This window comes from Mirounga leonina, unplaced genomic scaffold (assembly GCF_011800145.1).
Source record: "Mirounga leonina isolate KUSES-001 unplaced genomic scaffold, KU_Mleo_1.0 Mir_115, whole genome shotgun sequence".
NCBI lineage: Eukaryota > Metazoa > Chordata > Mammalia > Carnivora > Phocidae > Mirounga > Mirounga leonina.
In genome coordinates this window covers 5224409-5243470 of record NW_023270268.1, presented here as the reverse complement: position 1 = coordinate 5243470, position 19062 = coordinate 5224409, and the positions used below count along the sequence as shown (strand labels likewise).

At 42.5% G+C, this 19062-nt stretch overlaps 1 protein-coding gene across 6 annotated transcripts in view; it reads right to left on the bottom strand.

The window, feature by feature from the left end:
• Positions 1–3826: 3826 nt before the first annotated feature.
• Positions 3827–19062, bottom strand: part of STAC (SH3 and cysteine rich domain) — a 157465-nt gene continuing 142229 nt past the window's right edge. For 5 of the 6 annotated variants that reach the window (XM_034991870.1, XM_034991844.1, XM_034991854.1 and 2 more), the window contains one exon: positions 3827–8687. In XM_034991870.1, coding sequence (XP_034847761.1) covers positions 8589–8687 — 99 coding nt within the window. In that variant the 3' untranslated portion in view covers positions 3827–8588. Of the gene's footprint in view, positions 8688–15339; positions 15387–19062 lie in introns of all 6 variants that reach the window. The other variant, XM_034991861.1, reaches the window with a different exon arrangement.

Sequence of the window (19062 nt, the reverse complement as noted above, 5' to 3'; positions counted from 1 at the left end):
AGTACCAATTCTGTTTTTACCCCAACCCTTACAGAATATTGATATCACCCACATTTTATGATGTCTCATAACCCTCCCAGGGTTTCTTCATCTGCCTGACTCACCCCAGTTGTGTTATATTCTTATTTTCCACAATCCATTTTTGATTAGACATCTCCTTTCCCCGTGCTTTATAAATTACTTATTACTGCATTCAAGATTGATCTGTCTTGAAATATAAAGTGCATTTGAAAAACAAATTAGAGCCAGGAGTGGAGTTCCCAACATCTAACCATCTCCTTATCATGGCACTGGAGCTCACCTTTGCTCTTGTTACCTCCTTATCACACAAAGCCGAGGTCACTGAAACCAAAATCCACCCTTCCCCTCTGGGAGAAATAGAAATTGGGAGGGGGGAAAAATCTTTTACATTCATCTCTGGTGGCTATGAAATTTACAATATACAAGAGAGTTGTTATTTTCTTAAGGAGGCTGGATTTTTTTCTAGTAGGACGGGTCTTGGGTGGTGATGGTGATGGGGACAGTGGAGGAAGAAGGGATTGAAGCCAGCTGCAAGAAAAGAGAGGTCCAGGGGGGCTCCTTCCAGAGACCTGGACAATGAGACTCTGCTTCATGTGAATAAAACTGGTAAGGGAAAGCTTTGAAACCAACGAGCTGAATCAAAGAACATATAACTGCTTAAATCTGTATCATAGCATAGGGCGCCTGGGTGGCTCAGTTGGTTGAGCAACTGCCTTCGGCTCAGGTCATGATCCTGGAGTCCCGGGATCGAGTCCCACATTGGGCTCCCTGCTCAGCAGGGAGTCTGCTTCTCCCTCTGACCCTCCCCCCTCTCATGTGCTCTCTCTCTCATTCTCTCTCTCAAATAAATAAATAAAATTTAAAAAAAATCTGTATCACAGCATAATATTAATTAAATCTGAGAATGTGTGTGTGTTTGTGTGTGTGCACACACTCTTGGATGTACTCTTACTGGCCAAACTAAGACATCTTTCTTACTTTTCTCATCCTCAGAGGCTAATTGGTCTATTACTATCCAGGAAAGGAAATAATAGCTTCCCACACTGGTTGCATATTACTACCTTACTATTGCATTTTTCCTATTCTCTTTGGTTGGCTTTTTCTGAGTTTTGGGAGCTCTTTCTTTGTTCCTAATCTGTGTTTGCAGGCTTTGGTTCTCCTTGGCCATGTTCTTAAGGTGCAACAATGACATTCAGTTAGATTTCCCCCATTCTCTCTCCACCTTCCCAAGAGGTGGTGCGATGCCATATGTTTCTATTGGTGCTGGAACAAGTGATGCAAACTTAGTGGCCTAAGCAATACAAAGTTATTATTTTACAGTGTGGACGTTAAAAGTCCTCAATGGGTCTCATTGGAGTAGGGCCCAAGGGTTCTTTTCTAAAGTTCAAGGAGGCTCCCTGGGGGTCCAGCTTGCAGGCTCCAGGGGCAAAAGTAAAGCTCTGTAGATATCAGGATCTACTCTTTCTAAAAGTCAGGTTAATATCAATCTGTTGTGACTTCAGCTCATTCCTGAGGGTCTCACACTCCTAGGGCTTGTAAAGAATTTCTTCCCTTTGCCAACACAGATCTCCCCCCAGAGTTCTGAGAAACATAGCCTGCAAGGACCTGCTACTTTGCTAGTGATCCTTTAGAGCCTGCTGCTGCTCCATCCCCACCCTACGGAGTGCCCCAACTGGAATCTCATCTGCTTCCTGCCCCTTCCCTTCTGCCCAAGTCCTGGCACACTCACTGACCCAATACCCTTTGCTGAGAGTTCATGATACTCCTCGAATGGTGATCCTCCTGGGTACAAGTAACATTTACTGGTCCCCAGAGCCCATGGATTTCTTTATTTCCAGCACTGGCTCAAGAAGATTTGCCTTGCACTGCTTCATTGCATTGAATTTTATGGTTTTAATATCACATGTCTGTAAGAGTTATGGATTCTATAAAATTAATTTCTGAATACTTAAGATTTTACCTTTTTTTCCTGTGATTGAAGAAAGGAAAAGCAACTACAGCACTAGGGTGAGAAATTTCATGGTCTTTCTATAGCAGGAAGGCTCTTGTGAGGTTCATCATGTATAAGGTAGGAATCTGGCCCAAATTACAGGATCTGTGATTTAAAAAAAATCCTTGTTTCCCCTATTGTGAAGAAGTCTCTATTGTGTTTCCATTTTGAAGATGTTTTAAACTTTATTATTCTCTGAATTATTTTTCTAGGGTCCTAGACATCAAGATTGATGTGGGATGAATGAGGTCTTACCAGATGGCTTTCTCTCCTTGGGGCATTTCTCTGGAGATGAGCTCAAGAACCTAAATGCTCTTTGGAATAAGAGTTGGCATAGATAAGTAAGCAGCCTTCTCCTTCTATCACCACACCATGGGCTCACCTAACCCTATCCCCTCCTCCTCACCAGCTCCTCTATCTCCCACCCAATCTCCTACTAATACTGCTAATATTGCACAAACACTCAACACTAGAGCACCCTGCTGAAGAACTGGCTCACTTTTACAAAATATTGCTTCACCTGAGAAAATTAGTAAAAGGAAATCTTATTTAGAATGGTGTTGGGAGGTCATCAGGGAAAGTTGTCATGCCCTACACTCCTCATCAATTGCAGACCAAACAGGAAGAGCCAGAATCTTGCACCTGGATGCTACCGTAGTATCCCAGCAGGAGGAAGGCAGGCTTCCTCCACCCTTGGTAGCAGTGGTTCAGCTAATTAGAGACAGTCATGATGATAGACAGCCAATGAAAAGCCACTATACTTAGGACTCCCAGTTTCCTCCAATGGACTTTTTGTTTATTACAGCCTCCCCAACTGCCCCTCCCCTTTTCCTCTATAAAAGAGCAGTCTTCTCCTTTGTGCTATAGCTTGCTTATCTGGGATTGCAATTCTCTGCTCTTCCTGAATAAATCCATTTTTGATGGTAAAATAACTGGTAGTTTTATTTTTTAAGGTTAACACAACTTATCTCCACAAAATATCCTCCTTCATCATCCATAAATTCTAATGAAACTAGAGTGCTTCCAGTGTTGGTAAATTATAAAAAAGATACCCAAAAAGCAGCTTTACCACATTCAGTCTAAAATTGCCTTTTGGAAAGCCAGAACGTTTTTGGCATGAGAGGTTTGAACTTTTGTAGACCCTGTTCCTAATGGAAGCAGCATAATTCTAGCATATTCTTGTGGTTCACTGTTGTTTCTCTATTATAGCACTAAGTATACATTTTCAGTATTATTGTTTGATGACAGTCATTCCCAGTAGACTCCAACAAGTATTTGTTGAGTTCACTGTAAAAATGACAAGCATCTAATGACCAAAGAAACATCCATGTTTGATACCAGCAGCTTGTGATTCACCATGTTGAGATTTAGACTCTTAGGTATGAATACATTTCATCAGTTTATGATGTTATTTCCACCATTCCCAGTCTTGTGGGTGGCACACACTGGAGCTGTGATGAGGTCTTAGCCCAACGGTGATTGTTGATTTCACTGTAATTTTTTCTTTCAAAATTCCCTGACCCAATATTAAAGTTTTCTGAGAATATTTTTGGAACCTCTTCACTTAAAAGTGGGTCCTTTACAGTTTCCTCCAGGGAGTTAAAGAGAATGTTTACTTAAGAACTGACATTAGTGATTCAACCTAAATGTAAAAGGGGAAGCTGTGGTGAAGAGCATTTCCTCCCTCCAAGGGCTGGCACCAACCAAGCAATTGGAGATCCTTGCAAGATGTCACTTATTTCAGTCCACTGTTGTTTACTCTTGACTTCCGTGTCTTTGAAAGAGCACATTAGTAATCATAAATGAGAACACAGATGACCTGAACACTTTGTTTATTTAGCAGATACATATTAAACTTTATATACTATAGACATGAGTTCTCTTTTTTTTACCAGCATCCATTGGACATTTCTAAAGATTAGTCATATATTAGAGCACAAAATGCCAATTAATTTCCTCAAAGCAGAAACCCTGTGGATCATATTTTCTGACCACAATGCACAATGGTTCTAATCACACACACATATACACACACAAAATAAAAATCTATGGGAAAATCAAAACTCTAATTACAGAGTATTTAGAAATGAATGGAAATGGGAACACTTTCATATGGTCAAAGCTGAACTCAGAGGAAAAGTCATAACCTTGGATGATTTTTTTTTTTTGCCTTAGTAAAGAATGAAAGTAAACTAAGAAAACAATTTTTAGGAAACTTGTTTAAAAGGAGAAGATAAAGAAAAATATTGCCATGCATAAAAACAGATGGGGTCAGGTGTAACCTGAGAACCTGAGGAAATGAGGCCAGTGGAGGAAATCTAAAGAGGATCCACCATTTTTCTTGGAAATAGGTATTGTATTTTTCCAGGGTGTATTTTCAGGATTTCAGTACATCCTGACTTCCATGAACACAGGGAAGATGTTTGACAGCTGTTTAAACTTAATGGTGAGATGATAAAAAAGCCTACTACTTTTTCATTTTTAAAAAGGAACTATAAAATAAATTGCTATTATCTTGTTACTGTTTTGAGGTACAGTTACATTTCTATTACCCAGGGGAAGATTGAGGACTATTTAAAACTCCTTATTGGAAGCTAAGGAAAAGAAAATATATTCTAAGGGTCAAAAACACCAGGTGTTCTACAAAACACACAAAAGAATTGCAACTGAGCAAAATCTAAGACACCGTTAAGGGATATCATTAAACCAGTTTTAATTTTTTTTTGGTCCGAGTTGTTCGTAAGGATTTTTGTTTTGTGTTAAAGCTGTGGAACACACCTGCTCACTCAGTTTCCTGGGGAGGCTATTTTGGGCAATGCTGAACTCTCTTTTACTCCCAGATTTATACCAGCCTACGCCCTACTGCTCAGTATTTGCTAAAGCCATTAGAGCATGAGAAAGTTACTCTTCTTCCTGAGCTTTTCACCCACTGGGGACACAGATCCCACTTTCTCCTACTCCCTAAATACTGATTCCAGAGTAGATTGTCTTTCAGCCTCCATTTTTACTATGATTATGTACTTTTGTCCTTTTCAGTAATTCATGGGTATCTTAGTGAGATGTAGGAAGAGAGAGAGGGTATTAGATGGATCCAATATTATATGAGAATTCTCTACCACAGCATTTTCTGAACTATGTGCCTTGGAATAGACTAGTTGATCCTAATAGGTGTTCCATGGGTCTAAATCCCCTTTTATAGATTTACTGTGAAAATTAAGAAATTAAAGGCTCTGGGAAATCCTGAGTAAAGAAGCCTGGTTTATTTTATTTAAATCTAAGCTAGTTGAGCACACAACACTTTTTTACAGCTGCCTGCACCTGGTTCTAGGCTAAGGTCAACCAGTAGGTTTCCTTCCTGACCCTTTTCAGAGAACTCGACTGGCTTTTGGGCCTCCTTGCTGCTTTTTTACGTTTTAGCAGTACTTGACACCAGACTATTTACAAGTACCATGACCTTCCCCCTGATTTTATTTTTCCCCCTTTAATAGTGAAGAACACTAACTCTAAAAAGTGCCTACCATGTACCATCTCATTGGTTGCTTTAAATATATGACCCAGATGCTGGACTCTTCTTCCTGACAGGAGCGTGTGTATGTGTGTATTTGGTGTGTAGAGGTGAGGAAGGAGGTGGTCTGTGAAATCAACCCTACTAGTAGTCAGTTGGACATCTACACATGGGCTCTCTTTGTAGCCCATAGCCCACATTAAAGGAGTCTCAGTTGTCTGCTGGTGATGGGGTAAAAAGAAGTTCTATTCTTTACATCCTGAAGTCCTGAGGAAGGTTTAATCAGTTCTTCACTTCAAATTCACCTCTATAGAATCCAAGTCCTATAGCACTGGTAATGGAGTACAGGGCAGAGCATCCCTGTTCCAGTTAGATATATGCCCTCCCTTAGCTGCAGGCAGGGGCAGGAGGTGAGGGGGCACAAGGCTGTTCTCTCACACTATGAAGAATATCCCCTCAGGCCCCCCTTTTTTCCCTTCGTATTAGCACTTCCTCTCCAACCCTCTCCCTCTCCAGAATCTGTCTCTTGAGGCCTTCATCTCACTCCCATTCCCAAACGGTGGATCTTCTCCCCGCCATTTCTTGAATCTTGGAGACCTTCAGGACTTTGGTAGGTCACAGCTGTCCTTGTTCTTGCCATTTCTGCAGACAGGCGGGAGGAGAATAAATGCTGTGGCTCCTAAAGTCTGGGTATGTATATGTGTGTGTGTGAATATCCGTGGCAATCTGCATTGAAGAGTAGCTTTTTCTCTGATATCTGCAAGACTCCAGATCTTTAAGGAACACCAGATATCTTGCATTGGGAGGGTTCACTGTCCACCAGTACTTGATGTTTGTAAAAATTCTGGGCCTCCTTGTGCAGGATGTGTGTTTTTTCTTCTTTCTAACATTGGCTCAAATTACGAGTCCCTGTTCTAGATATCTATTTCTGTAAAACAAATCACTCCAAAACGTAGTGACTTAAAAACCACCAAATCGTATTTATTTTGTTCATAAATCTATCACTTGAGAAGGGATGGCTGCTGATGTCTGGAATCCCAGCTGCAGACACATATGGTCTGTCCACTGGGCCTCCCCCACACGGTGGCCTCAAAGTAGATAAACTTACATGGTGGCTCAGGGTTCCAACGGTGAGTGTTCCCAGAGAGCAAGACAGAAGTTGCAAGGACTTCTTTTGCCTAGCTTCAGATGTCATGTGGTAGGACTTCTGCTGTATTTTATTGGTCACATAAGATCGGTCCTGATTCAATGTGGGAGTGGGCCACACAAAGGCGAGAATATCAGGATGCGGGGGAGCACTGGGGGACCACCTTGGGGGCTGGCTACAGCAGCCTCCTTCTATTCGGTTTCCAAAGGCAAACTGATTTTGTAATGCAAGTTAAATTTGTCTAGGATATGACGCCACTGTACCCAAAAACTTCAGTGGATACTCCACCAGAAAGATCAGGACACACGTTTTCTATGCTCCTTCCAGCCACTGTGTTGTCTTTATTCAATGGACTACTCAGTTAGAGGCAGAGAGTGTTTGTACTCTGGCATTCCATTTTAGAGAATGGCAGTCATATTATCCACCCTGGTTCTCGGAGAACCCATCTTGACTCTGTACACTCAGTTTTGCAGGTTGTACTGGAGAGGGAGAAAATTCTGGATGCTGGCTTTAAAATGATAGTAAGGCAACCAAACTACTGTGAAACCAGCAGCCATCCCCTCTCAGCTCCCAACATCATGCTGAGCAGTAACAAAAGAAATAAATGGAGATTAATGACACTAGGGTTTGGGAAGTAATGCTTACATGCATAAGATGTACCCACTTAAGTCTTTTAAAAACCAGTTGTTCTAATGCTTTTATTGCTCTGTAACAAAATAAATTGAGCTGACATTGATCCCAAGGTCATTATGAATTGAAGTTTAACCATATTAATGACTAAGTAATCAGATGCAAGTTTGAATGCTAGGAGGAGGCTTGCGGAGGGAGGCATCACAGTATATCGAATGCTTGTAAACATTAGTACAAGTATAGAGTAAGAGAGACTCTCCTACTTGATGCTAAATAGGACCCAAGTTCCTCTACTTTCTGAGGGATGAAGCATTAAGGATTTGTTTCCATTTTACATCTGCTAGGGTATAATATACTGCCCTAGAGAAGAATGGATTTTGATTTGGCTACTTTTCTCCTAAGATGCTATTGGTTCTCCTCCATGTTCCTAGTTCTCTCCAGGGTGGGCTCAGCCTCCAAAAGGGGTTCCTCCAGGATGGCATGAGGGAAAATGCTGCCCCTAGTACAGAGGACGTGAAATGAAATGGGCTCTTTGCTGGGACTTCTTGCCCCATTTTCTTTCCCAGGTTCATCTCCGCAGAGAAATGCTTTCCTAACTGAAGGGGCTGCATAATCTTCAATAAATCAGGCTCTCTGCCCCACCTACTCCTACTTTGCCCTCTGTATCAGTGCCTCATGTCCTCTGGCACCTCTGTCGGTAATTAGAATAGCAGCTGGTGCCACCAGCTCAGTCCTCACATCTCACAGCACCCCTAGGACTCACTCGGAGGACAGAAGAGACAGCGCAATCACAAAGTGAGGGGTCTGCGGGGAGCCCTCGCATGTTGGGGGCTGGGAAGCAGGACTTCCTGATGCTCTGCAGAGAGACGGCAAATGTGATGATGCGGATGGGCCAGCATTGGGGACACGCGTCTGGAACCAGAATCACACTTGGCTGTGGGGATCCGAGCCTCGCACTGGGCCCACGCCACACTCCAGTGGGCTAACTTACATCACATGGACAGGGATGAGGTGGGTCCTCAGGGACAGCTGTGGCTACCGCCCTGCCGCCACCACCACCTGCACGGCACTCAGCTCTCTCAGCCCCGCCCCCACCGTGGGCAGCCCGGCAATGCTGTGAGATGGGGCCTCTGTCTTGTGGCTGGTACCCCAGTCTCAGATCCGTGAGTCTTGTCTCACTGTTTCCCGGGGGGAGGGGGGGGCGGGTCAGTGCGGCAGCTCCTCTGCGTGGACACAGTGTGAGATGAGGCATCGCAGCGGAGCCTGGCCACTGCAAAGGCAGGAAGGGCCAGCAATCAGATGTTTTCTAAGACATCCAGGGGGACGAGGCCTCTCTTCTTTCCACTGAGGACTCTGATAAAGCCATCCTGCTCCTCTTCGGAAGTCACGCAGATCTGAATGCCAAGGAAGAAAACATCAAAGTGTCAACAAGGAAGAAATTAGGAGCTCTTGAATCACTGTGGACTGAGGCCAGGAGCACCAAATTGGAAAAGGGAGAGCAGTTTCAGGTGGGGAAGGGAGGGGGGAGACTGGCTCTGTAAGAGAAAGGTTGAATAAATATTAGGCAGAACCTCGGTTTGGAACTAGGCCTAGGTGCTGAATGTTTTCTGAGTTTTATGAATGAAGTTTTATGAATGAAGATCAATAAAATAGGATTAATCATATTGTGTCCCCCTGAAGAATCCCTATGAGGACAGAATGATATAATGCTTACCAGAGAACTTAGCATGTGGCATGCAATGAGTCCTCAATATATTATTTTAAAGATCCAGATGAATAGCTGGCTCCTGTCATGTGCTTGGAAGTTTATATATATCGTATCAGGAAGTCAAAGGAAATTATTCCATTCCTGGCCCCTAGCAAAGCAAACAGATGCTACCATCTCCCCTCGCCCACCTGTGCTGGATTTAACAAGAAAGTGGTTAAAATCTATTTGGATACCCTTGTCACTTATCACTGCCACTTACCACTGAAGGGCATGAAGTGTGGATATGGTCAGATGGACATATGGTTTTTGCAAATAGCTGATAGGGTGTTGTGAGTTTCACCCACTCAACCTGCTTCCATGGATGGTAGGTTATGTCTTAGGTTGGATTCCCTAGAAACAGAGCCTGAGACATGAATCCTTGTGAAGTGGCTTGTTGAGGGCATGCTCTCAGGAGGTGGGAAGTGAGAGAAGCATGGGGGATAGGGGAAGGAGCTGAGCAAGGGTGAGGTCTCAGCTGGAGATGAGCTTCAGCCTGATCCCACAGGGAGCTCTGGAGCATGAAGTACCCCGTGGAGTGGTCCCACCTCGAGGCAAGGGGTCTGGCCTCTTGGGCCCCATGTCAGTCATCGGCCACTGGCTAACGTGGGTGTGAGAGGTGTGACCTGTCAGGTGAGGCAGCTCTTGGTCCTTGGAGGGGCATTAGCTGGGTAAGGGGCAGCTGTGAGTTGTTACTGACACAGCAACCAGGAGATGGGTGTACCCACCTAGTGAAGGGGATGTGGGCAGAGCATCAACAGAAACCATATCACATGGAATAAGGGGCTTTAACAGGACACTTAAAGAGCTTCATTTGTGACTCCTGGGGTTTGGGACATACAACGGACTGGTTTCTGGTTCATGTTTCAGAAACTTAACTGTGATAAACTTGACTGGAAAGAGGCTCACACAGGGAAGTAAAGAGGAGTTAATTTGTAAAAACAGATGTGTTGACTGTTTCCCAAAGGCCAGAGGTGAGCTGTGGGAAAGAAACAGCCTTGGGGCCATGTTAGATCCTGCTAGAGCCTGATGGGTAAGGTGGCTGCCAAAAGGAGGGTGAACCACCTCATTTTCAAAGGAACTGGGGCACTGGCCAATGTACTGACTTGTTCTGCACCTCCTAGTTGGCATCCCTGTCACTGTGCATGCCAGGAACACCACAAAGGATCCTAGTGATAGGCAGGTTGTAGAAGAACCCATAAAAATGCCCAGTATAGGTCATAGAAGAACCCATAAAAATGCCTTGAGAGCAGGATTTACCTTTAAAACCTGTCAAAGACTGAATTTCTTCCTTATTGAAATATGCCCCAAATTCAACAATCCTTACTAAATAGTCCAACCAATCTGCATCAGTAAAAAACTTTACACCTGTTCCCTTGTGCAGATTTGTTCTAGATGCTTATTTAAAAAATGTCCAATTGAAATATTTAAATAGAGAAATGAATATGAAAATAATTTACTGACATATATACACATAGATGTTGTATCATGTTGACGTTGAATACAGAGAACACTTGGGCAAGGAATCAGAAAACTGAAATTCTGGCAAGAGCTCAGAGCCTTACACCATTACCCCAAGCCATAGAACAAACAAAAAAATGATTGCAGTTTGGGTCTCCATTAGCTTTTTTGGTCATTTTCAGAGTTTTCCTGGTTTACATTAACAGTAAATTTCAGTTTGTCTAGTAAGAGCCCACTGACAGTTTAGATGCATGTCCATATACACTCCAAACCTATATTTTCCCTTTTTCTCTCTAAAGATTTCATTGTAGAAGAGAAAAAGTGCTTGGTAGAGGCAATGGAAGAGTTGTTGGCAGGTGTCTCAAAAATAGGAGGCTAAGATGCACAAATGTTCATGCTTTGTTGCATGTACTGACTTGTTCTGCACCTCCTAGTTGGCATCCCTATAGTGATTTGATTTGGGGAGACCTTCCAAAGGACGAGGAGTTCTGTACCCACCATGCACTGCTTGGACAGTCTTGGGAACAGACAAAGGGTAAAGAGATGAGGAAGCTAAAGGAAGTTGAAAAAGATGAATACAAAAGGTTGAAAATAGGCCTGTACTCTTCCCAGAAATGAAGGGTCTAGGATTTAAAATTCTGATGGTACAAATAGATAGCTCATCAGGCTTGAGAACCTGCCATTTTAGGAAGCAATAACCAGGTTGGAAAAATTTCCTTTCATTTTGAGGTGGAATGGAAAGATGAACCCAGAAGATTATGGGTAGAGAAGGGTGGGAGGTGAGGGAGAATCAGAGGAACTCCTTTGCTTTGGAGGGTCATGAATAGGGTAACCAACTTGTCTTGGTTTGCCTGGGACTTTCTCAGTCTTTGCACTGAACGTCCTACATCTCAGGAAATTTCTCAGTCCCAGACAAAGTAGACAGTTGATTATCCCAGCAAATGTTTTACTGGCCAGGCCACGTGAGAGATGCCCCCAATGTCTGAGTCCCTTAATTCCCCACTTTCTGCGCTCATTCATTCATTCATTTGCTCATTCATTCATTCTTCAAGTTTTTATTGAGTGCTTACTGTGTGCTAGCTACCACTCCAGAAGCTGGGGAAAAAAAGGCAGATCTCTGCTTTCATGGAGCTTATTGGGGAGAACTGGGAGAACAGACATGTGTGATGAGCACAAGGGCCTTGTGTGTTTTAATCACTGATTATTTAGTGAACAACATTTAATAAGCTGACTATATAAATCATTAACAATTTTTTAAAAAAGATTTTTTATTTATTTATTTGACCGAGAGAGACACAGCAAGAGAGGGAACACAAGCAGGGGGAGTGGCAGAGGGAGAAGCAGGCTTCCCACTGTGCAGGGAGCCCGATGCGGGGCTCCATCCCAGGACCCTGGGACCATGACCTGAGCCGAAGGCAGATGCTTAACGACTGAGCCACCCAGGCGCCCCAAATCATTAACAATTTTTGAATGAGTTTCTGAACTCATGAGGGAGAGGGTCCCTTTGCTGACCTTCTGACCTATCTCATTGACTGGAACTGGGGCACTGGCCAACTACTGAAATCATTACCAGCAAGGATCAATTCAATTAGGATTCACCTGAGTCATGGAAGGTAGACATGGACAAGAGAACAAAAATCAGGGCTCTGCAGTGTGGGGAAAAAGGCAGAGATGACTACTAGTACTAACCAACAGTTGGGTGTTAGAGGATTTTAAGTGGAGGAAGGAGATGGCCAGATATATATAAACTGGTTTTTTTTCCTCTCCTGTCCTCTCCTCTCCCTTCTTCTCTTGTTACCTGATGGCCTTCTTCCCTCTCTCCCTGCCTCCCTCTCTCCCTCTCTTCCTTCCTTCCTCTCTTGCTCTCTGGACAGCCAGACTTCTGAAGACTAGACTGATTTCCTTCCTACTGCTGACAAATCCTGGCCTGTCCACCCTGCTTGCTGACAGTGTTGCAGACTGCCTGGGGGACATCATGTGTGCAGCAGGGATGGCCTGGGCATCTCAGGACTGAGGCGGGTGCAGCATACACAGAACAGCAGCAACAGCACCCACCATACTCGACACAGCACCTCCAGCAGCCTAGTGCTTACCTAGCCATCCAGCTTGACTCCTGCCAGCCCCAGGGCATCACTCAGACTTAGTGTCTTTTTTTTTTTTTTGAGAGAGAGAGAGAGAGAGCACACATGCACTTGCAGGGAGGGGGGACAGCAAAGGGAGAAAGAGAATCCTACCCTGAAGGCGACTCCCCACTGAGCGTGGAGCTCTAGTAGGGGCTCCAATCCCAGGATCCTGAGATCATGACCTGAGCCAAAACCAAGAGTCAGCCACTCAATCCTGATTGAGCCACCCAGGCATCCCACTTAGTATTTGTTATTAATGATAACCCCAATCCCACATGTTTCTGCTCTGGTTTCTGCATTTATGGCTTTACCCACCCTCCTGCTCTCACTCCCCCTAGTTCTTCAGGACTATAGGAGTGGACCAGATTTTCCCCATTCTTGTCTCCACTTGATATCTGGTTGCTGACCTACTCCCCAGCCCTCTGCTTCTCCTATGTTGCCCCAAATTCTGCTCCCTGCCAGTTAAGTGCCCCTCTTGGCTCAGTCTCTTCCTGGTCCTTCCTACCTGGCTTAATCCCTATAGTCTAACCCACTTTTGGGAGCACATATGCTAATAACATCTAAGGTCTCCCAGGCCTTGCCTCCAAACTCATTAACATTCAAATGGGCTGCCACTTAAACTAGATGAGCAGTCATTTTATTTGAAAAGATTTCTTGCCTAGCGTTCTGATCTGTCTTCCCTCAAACTACCTATGAAAATATAGGGGGTGGGGAGGTTGAATGTTCTAACACTGAGCACTGGGACTGGCAGCCATTCCGGAGGCTGACAGGCACTTCCCTACAACCACTGGAGCTCAACTCAATTGATGCCTGAAGCAAGTTGTACTGATGGATCTAGGATGAATCTTCCAGCCTAAAACACAGCTCCTCATCCAAAGTCTGCCCCAGGCGCAGAGATTCCACAACTGCTCTGAGTAGAAAGCTGGGCAGTCACTTCTCTCTTACTACGGGCTCTACTTTCTAATATAGTCAAAATACACCTTTTCCATCTTACACTACCCTCCTCCTAATCAATGCCTCTCTTTCTACATTTATTGGGAAACTGTGGTCCTCCAAAAAGAGGAAACGACAGGAAGTAGGGGCACATTAGGTGGCACCAGTGTCTCCTGGGAGGTAAGGTCTCAGCAAATAAAACAGCGGGTGGGAATGGAGACAGAAAGACCATGGGATCTTGCATGAAGGAGGAGGTAGCTTTGCATGTGTTCCAGGAGTTGAGAATGTTGGGAAAAAAGCAATGGCAATGGCAATGACAGTGGAAAATCCTAACTTGACCCAGCAGACCAACATTGGATAAACGCCTCTCAGATAACAGAAGTTAGCATAAAAGCCATGCATAATTACCTGCTCCTCTAGCTGAGGATACCTGAAAACCCATGAGTGCACGCTGAGTTGGACTCACTCTGATCCACTCATCTTTCAGCTGGGAATCCTCCGCTCTGCACCAATCTACTCTTTGTTCTAGGATAAGTAAATCACTTGTGGCAGACACTGCCGGTTGATATCAATGGTCATAATCTGTTCTTTTCCCATGCAGCAGAGCCTGGACTTTTGCTCAGTTGTCCATCCCTACCCTACATGACTCAGGAGAATCCTAACTGTCTCAAGTCTGTTTTGATTCTCCTTGCTAGTGATTCCCATGGGACTCAGTTCTAGCTAATGAAACAGGATGGAATATCTTCTAGGGGACTTCTGGGAAAGTCTGTTTTCCTCTTAAAAGAGATACATTAAGAAAAAAATTTCTTTCTTCATCTGGAAGGGATTCTTGGAGTGGCTGCAGCCATCTGTGATCACTAGAAAAGGAGGCTAATATTTCAAGGATGGCAAAGCATAAGGGTGGAAGGATCTAGATCCCTGACCATGGAATCAAGCTGCTGAATTATGAATCCCAGTACTTCCCTGTATCCAGACCTCTCATTATGTGAGTAAAATCTACCTTATGAGATTGACTCAATTTGAGTAACCTGAGATGTGTATTAGTTCATTCTTGCTGTTTTAACAAATTACCACAATTCAGTGGCTTTAAACAACCCAATTTATTACATTTCTGTAGGTCTGATGTCTGGTGGGCTTGGCTAGTTTTCTCTGCTTTGGGGTTCATAAGGCTAAAATCAAGGAGTCAACAGGGCCCTATTCTTTTCCTTCCTTCCTTCCACTTCTCTAAGAGAGGATTAATTCCAGGTTCATTTAGGCTGTTGCTAAATCCAGTTCCTTGAGGTTGTAGGACTGAGTCCCGGTTTCCTTGCTGGCTGTCAGTCAGGGATCCTCCTCAACTTCTAGAGGCTGCTTGCAGTCCTTGACTTGTGGCCCCTTCCTGTATCTTCAGATCCTGTAAGTGTGGGGTGAGTCCTTCTCACATTTAATCTCTCTCCAACCTACCTCTCTGCCTCATCTCTCTTCTGCCCTCTGCTGCTATCTCTTTCTGACTCCAGCTGGATATATCTCACTGCTTTTAAGGGCTCAAGTTATTAGAGCTGGCCAGTCCACACAATCTAGGACATCTCCCTATCACAAGGCCCATAACTTTAATCACAACTGCAAAGTCCCTTTTGCATGAAATCTGGATTAGTGTCCTATGGTTGCTGTAACAACTTACCACTAATTTGATGGCTTAAAACAACACAAAGTTATCTTGCAGTCTGGGAGATCAGAAGTTCTCAAATCAAGGTGAAGGCTGGGTTGCATTTCTTCTAGAGGCTCTAAGAGAATCTGTTTCCTTACCTTCAGCTTCTAAGAGGCATTCCCTGGCTCCTGGATCCTTCCTCCATCTGCAAGGTTAGCAGCATAGCATCTTTAAATCTCTCTCTCTCTCTGACCTCAGCTGCTATCCTCACATTTCCTTCTCTGACTCTGGCCCTCTTGTCTTCCTGTTCTAAGGACCTATGATGACACTGGGCTCACCTGGATAATCCAGAATAATTTTCTATCTCAAGATCCTTAACTTCACCACATCTGCAGAGTCCTTCTTGCCATGTGAGGCATATTCAGTTTTGGGGATGAGGACATGGGGCTCTTGTTCTGCCTACCACAAGGTGAAAGGATCAAAACATTCTGTGGGTGGAAGGGGTTTGCTTGAGAAGAAAACATTACAGACAATACACATTAAATTCAATCTATGTTAGCAGCAGTGGAAGACTGTACTGAAACTTCAGAATATTAAAGGAAGTGGGGCACTATCTGAAAATGTTCTCTCAGGAAGAAGTAGAGAGTGATGAAGTGGAAAGCAATCAAGAGGTTAAAACTATAGGGGATCACAGGGGAAGAGAGGAAAAAAAAAACAAGATGAGACCAGAGAAGGAGACAAACCATAAGAGACTCTTAATCACAGGAAACAAACTGAGGGCTGCTGGGGGTGGGGGTGGAGGGATGGGATAACTGGGTGATGGACATTAAGGAGTACATGTGACTGAGCGCTGGGTATTATATAAGAGTGATGAATCACAGACCTGTACCTCTGAAACCAATAACACATTATATGTTAATTAATTGAATTAGAATAAAAATTAAAAAAAATAAAACTAGAGGGGAAATATGGTAAAATAGAGCCAATCCAACCAAAGAATTAAGTTCCCAAAGGAAGAAGCATTAAGATAAAAAGGCAAATGATAAACTGCGGAAATTTTGGCCACATATGGTAGACCAGATGTAAATATTTTTAAAAGCTAGAGAACAGTGTAAGAAAATAGGCAAACTACATAAACAGATTATTCATAAAAGACCTACAAATGTCTGATTATGTGTGATAAAACTTCATCTTCCTTAACCATCCAGGAAATGCAGATTAATAGAAATGTTATTGAGCTATCAAAATGACAGACATCAAAAATAGTAATGTTTAATTTTGGCAAGGATGTGGTGGTCACCTGAGTATTCTCATAAACAGCTAATGTGGGTAGAAATTGGCACAACCTTTTTGGAAGCAATTTGGTCATATGTATCAATAACTGTAAAAATCTTTTATCTATTTGTCTATAAATTCTAAAGTCTATCCTATGGAAATAATCAGAATTATGGTAAAAGATTTTGGTTTAAACATGTTCGCTGCAATTATCAATAGTTAAAAAAATTAAAATGGAATATCCAATAACAGGGGAATACTGAAGCACATTCTTGTACATCTAGACTAGGGGTTGAAAAACTTTTTCTGTAAAGGACTAAACAGTAAATATTTTTGGCTTTGCAGGCCATAGGGTCTTTGTTGCCACCACTCAACTCAGCTGTTCCAGTGTGAAAGCAGCTTCAGATAATACACATATGAATGAATGTAGCTCTGTTCCAATAAACTCTGTTTTAAAAACAGGACCAGATTTGACCATAGGTCAATACGCCATAGTTTGCCAAACCCTGATGTATGTGATAAAATGTTACAGAACTGTTAAAAACGGTTTGAGAAACATTTAGTGACTAAGTTAAAAAAACAAACAAACTTAGAACACTATATAGAATATGATACACCAAAATATTAATTAGAAGAAAATTTTGGTAGAAAATATACCAAATTGTTTATGTCGATAATAACTTGATGCTTGAACTACCTATCTTTATTTTCTTCTTTATACTTTTTTTGTATTTTTCAAATTTTCTCCACAATAAATGCATTTTAGTTTTGTAATTTAAAAATGATTGGCTTATTTTTCTTTAAAGCTTTGACATAACACAAAGAATCAATAAAAACAGTTCTATTGGGATGGCAGAACTATGGATGAATTTCAAGAAATACTTCTATGGTATTTAAAGTCGATTTAATAAGGACATTTTTTGAATTTTAAAAATGAAAAACACATACTATGGCGTTAGTGCAAACCCTAATTGTGTTCATAACAAAAGGATTACTTGATTCTCTTTAGAAATAAGAGCTCTGTGAAAAAAATAATAAAATAATTATAAGACAAATTAACTCCAGAGGCAGAAATATGATTTGATCAAAGAGATGCATTGCATTTATTTTCAGAATCAAATTTCTTCTATTTCCCTGCTAAAGAGCATTTGTCTCTTTATATTTTTAGAGTTGCAGATATCATACTGGCTATTTTCTGATGCTTACTAGGTAATTTCAGGTGGCATTGGCCGTTGCAGATGAATCTGGAACTCACTCTGAATGATGCTGGTAGCATGGGGACCTTGCTAAGCATTGGTGATGGCCAGGCACTGTGCTGGCATTTTACACAGGGGATCATGTTTAACCCTCACCCCATGTCAAGAGGGAGGTGCTACTGTGCCGATTTTACAGATAAAAATGTTGACATTCAGGGATTACTTTGCCAAAATCACACAGGATATGGATCCATTTCTGTAGGACATTAGAATCTGTGTTCTTGCTACTATGTTATACTCTCCTCATTTTGACCAACATGTTTTGAAATTTTACGCCTAAAAGGTTTAGTAGGACACTAAAGTGGAGCCAAATTTTAAAATATTTTTCTCAATAGTAGATCTTTAAAATGTACATTTTCTTTCAAGTGGCTGACATTTTTCCAAAATTGGTTGCCACGTTGATGCCAAAGATTGAAAATAGAGAATTTGTGTAGGGCTAGAGACCTCAGTGCCTTTTGTTGATCCATATGTAACTGGACATAAAAATGCCTTCAGTTGTCACAGGACTACTACAGGATTTAAAAGTGAGAGAATGGAAGTGAAAGTCATTCTCAAACTTTAGCTTTGATCCTGGGGAATTTATAAAGAGAGAGATTCTCTGCTTTTTCCCTGAGAAGTTCTGCTTTTGCAGGTCTGGGATGGAGTCCAGTTTTCAACAAGCTCCCAGGTGATTATGATTCAGGTGGTCCAAACCACACTCTCAGAAATATCAGGGCTTATGGAACTTTTCTAAAGGATTATGGGCAGATCCATTTGGTTCCTGGTTTAGGCTGAAATACTGTGTTGTGTCTTGAACATGTCTAATTGAAGAGGTTGGATTGTTTGCCTCTCCCCTACCCACCCCCATCCTGGAAGATGGCAGTTCAACCATGAGAGTGGAAAAGGCAGGTGTGAGCCCATTCACAGAAAAGACAATTTTGGGGACTACAGCCAAGGAATTGGTAAGAGTCACTGAGTGGATGTTCTGCTTCTAGAAATTGATCAAGTTGAGCAAATTTTAATTTGCCTCTGATTTCACTGACTTGTATATTAATAACATAAAACAATGTTTAGTTTCAAGTGGGGAAGCACAAGATTATTCTGAGGGAAAAAATCAAACATGCTAGCAAAATTATTTAATAACACTTTGCCAATAAAGATGGGTATCATTCTTGAATTTATTTCATTCAAAAGACCTTCCAAGTTTTTGGAACAGGGAAGATATAGTTGAGTACATTTGGAGAAGCACTGGCATGGGAAAAGTGCCTGTTTGCTGTGTGGGGTATGTGTGTGGCATTAAAGATGGGGTCTCCATCTGATGAGAATCCATTGCCTGGATTCAAGGATGACCCACTAATAGAAGCAAGAATT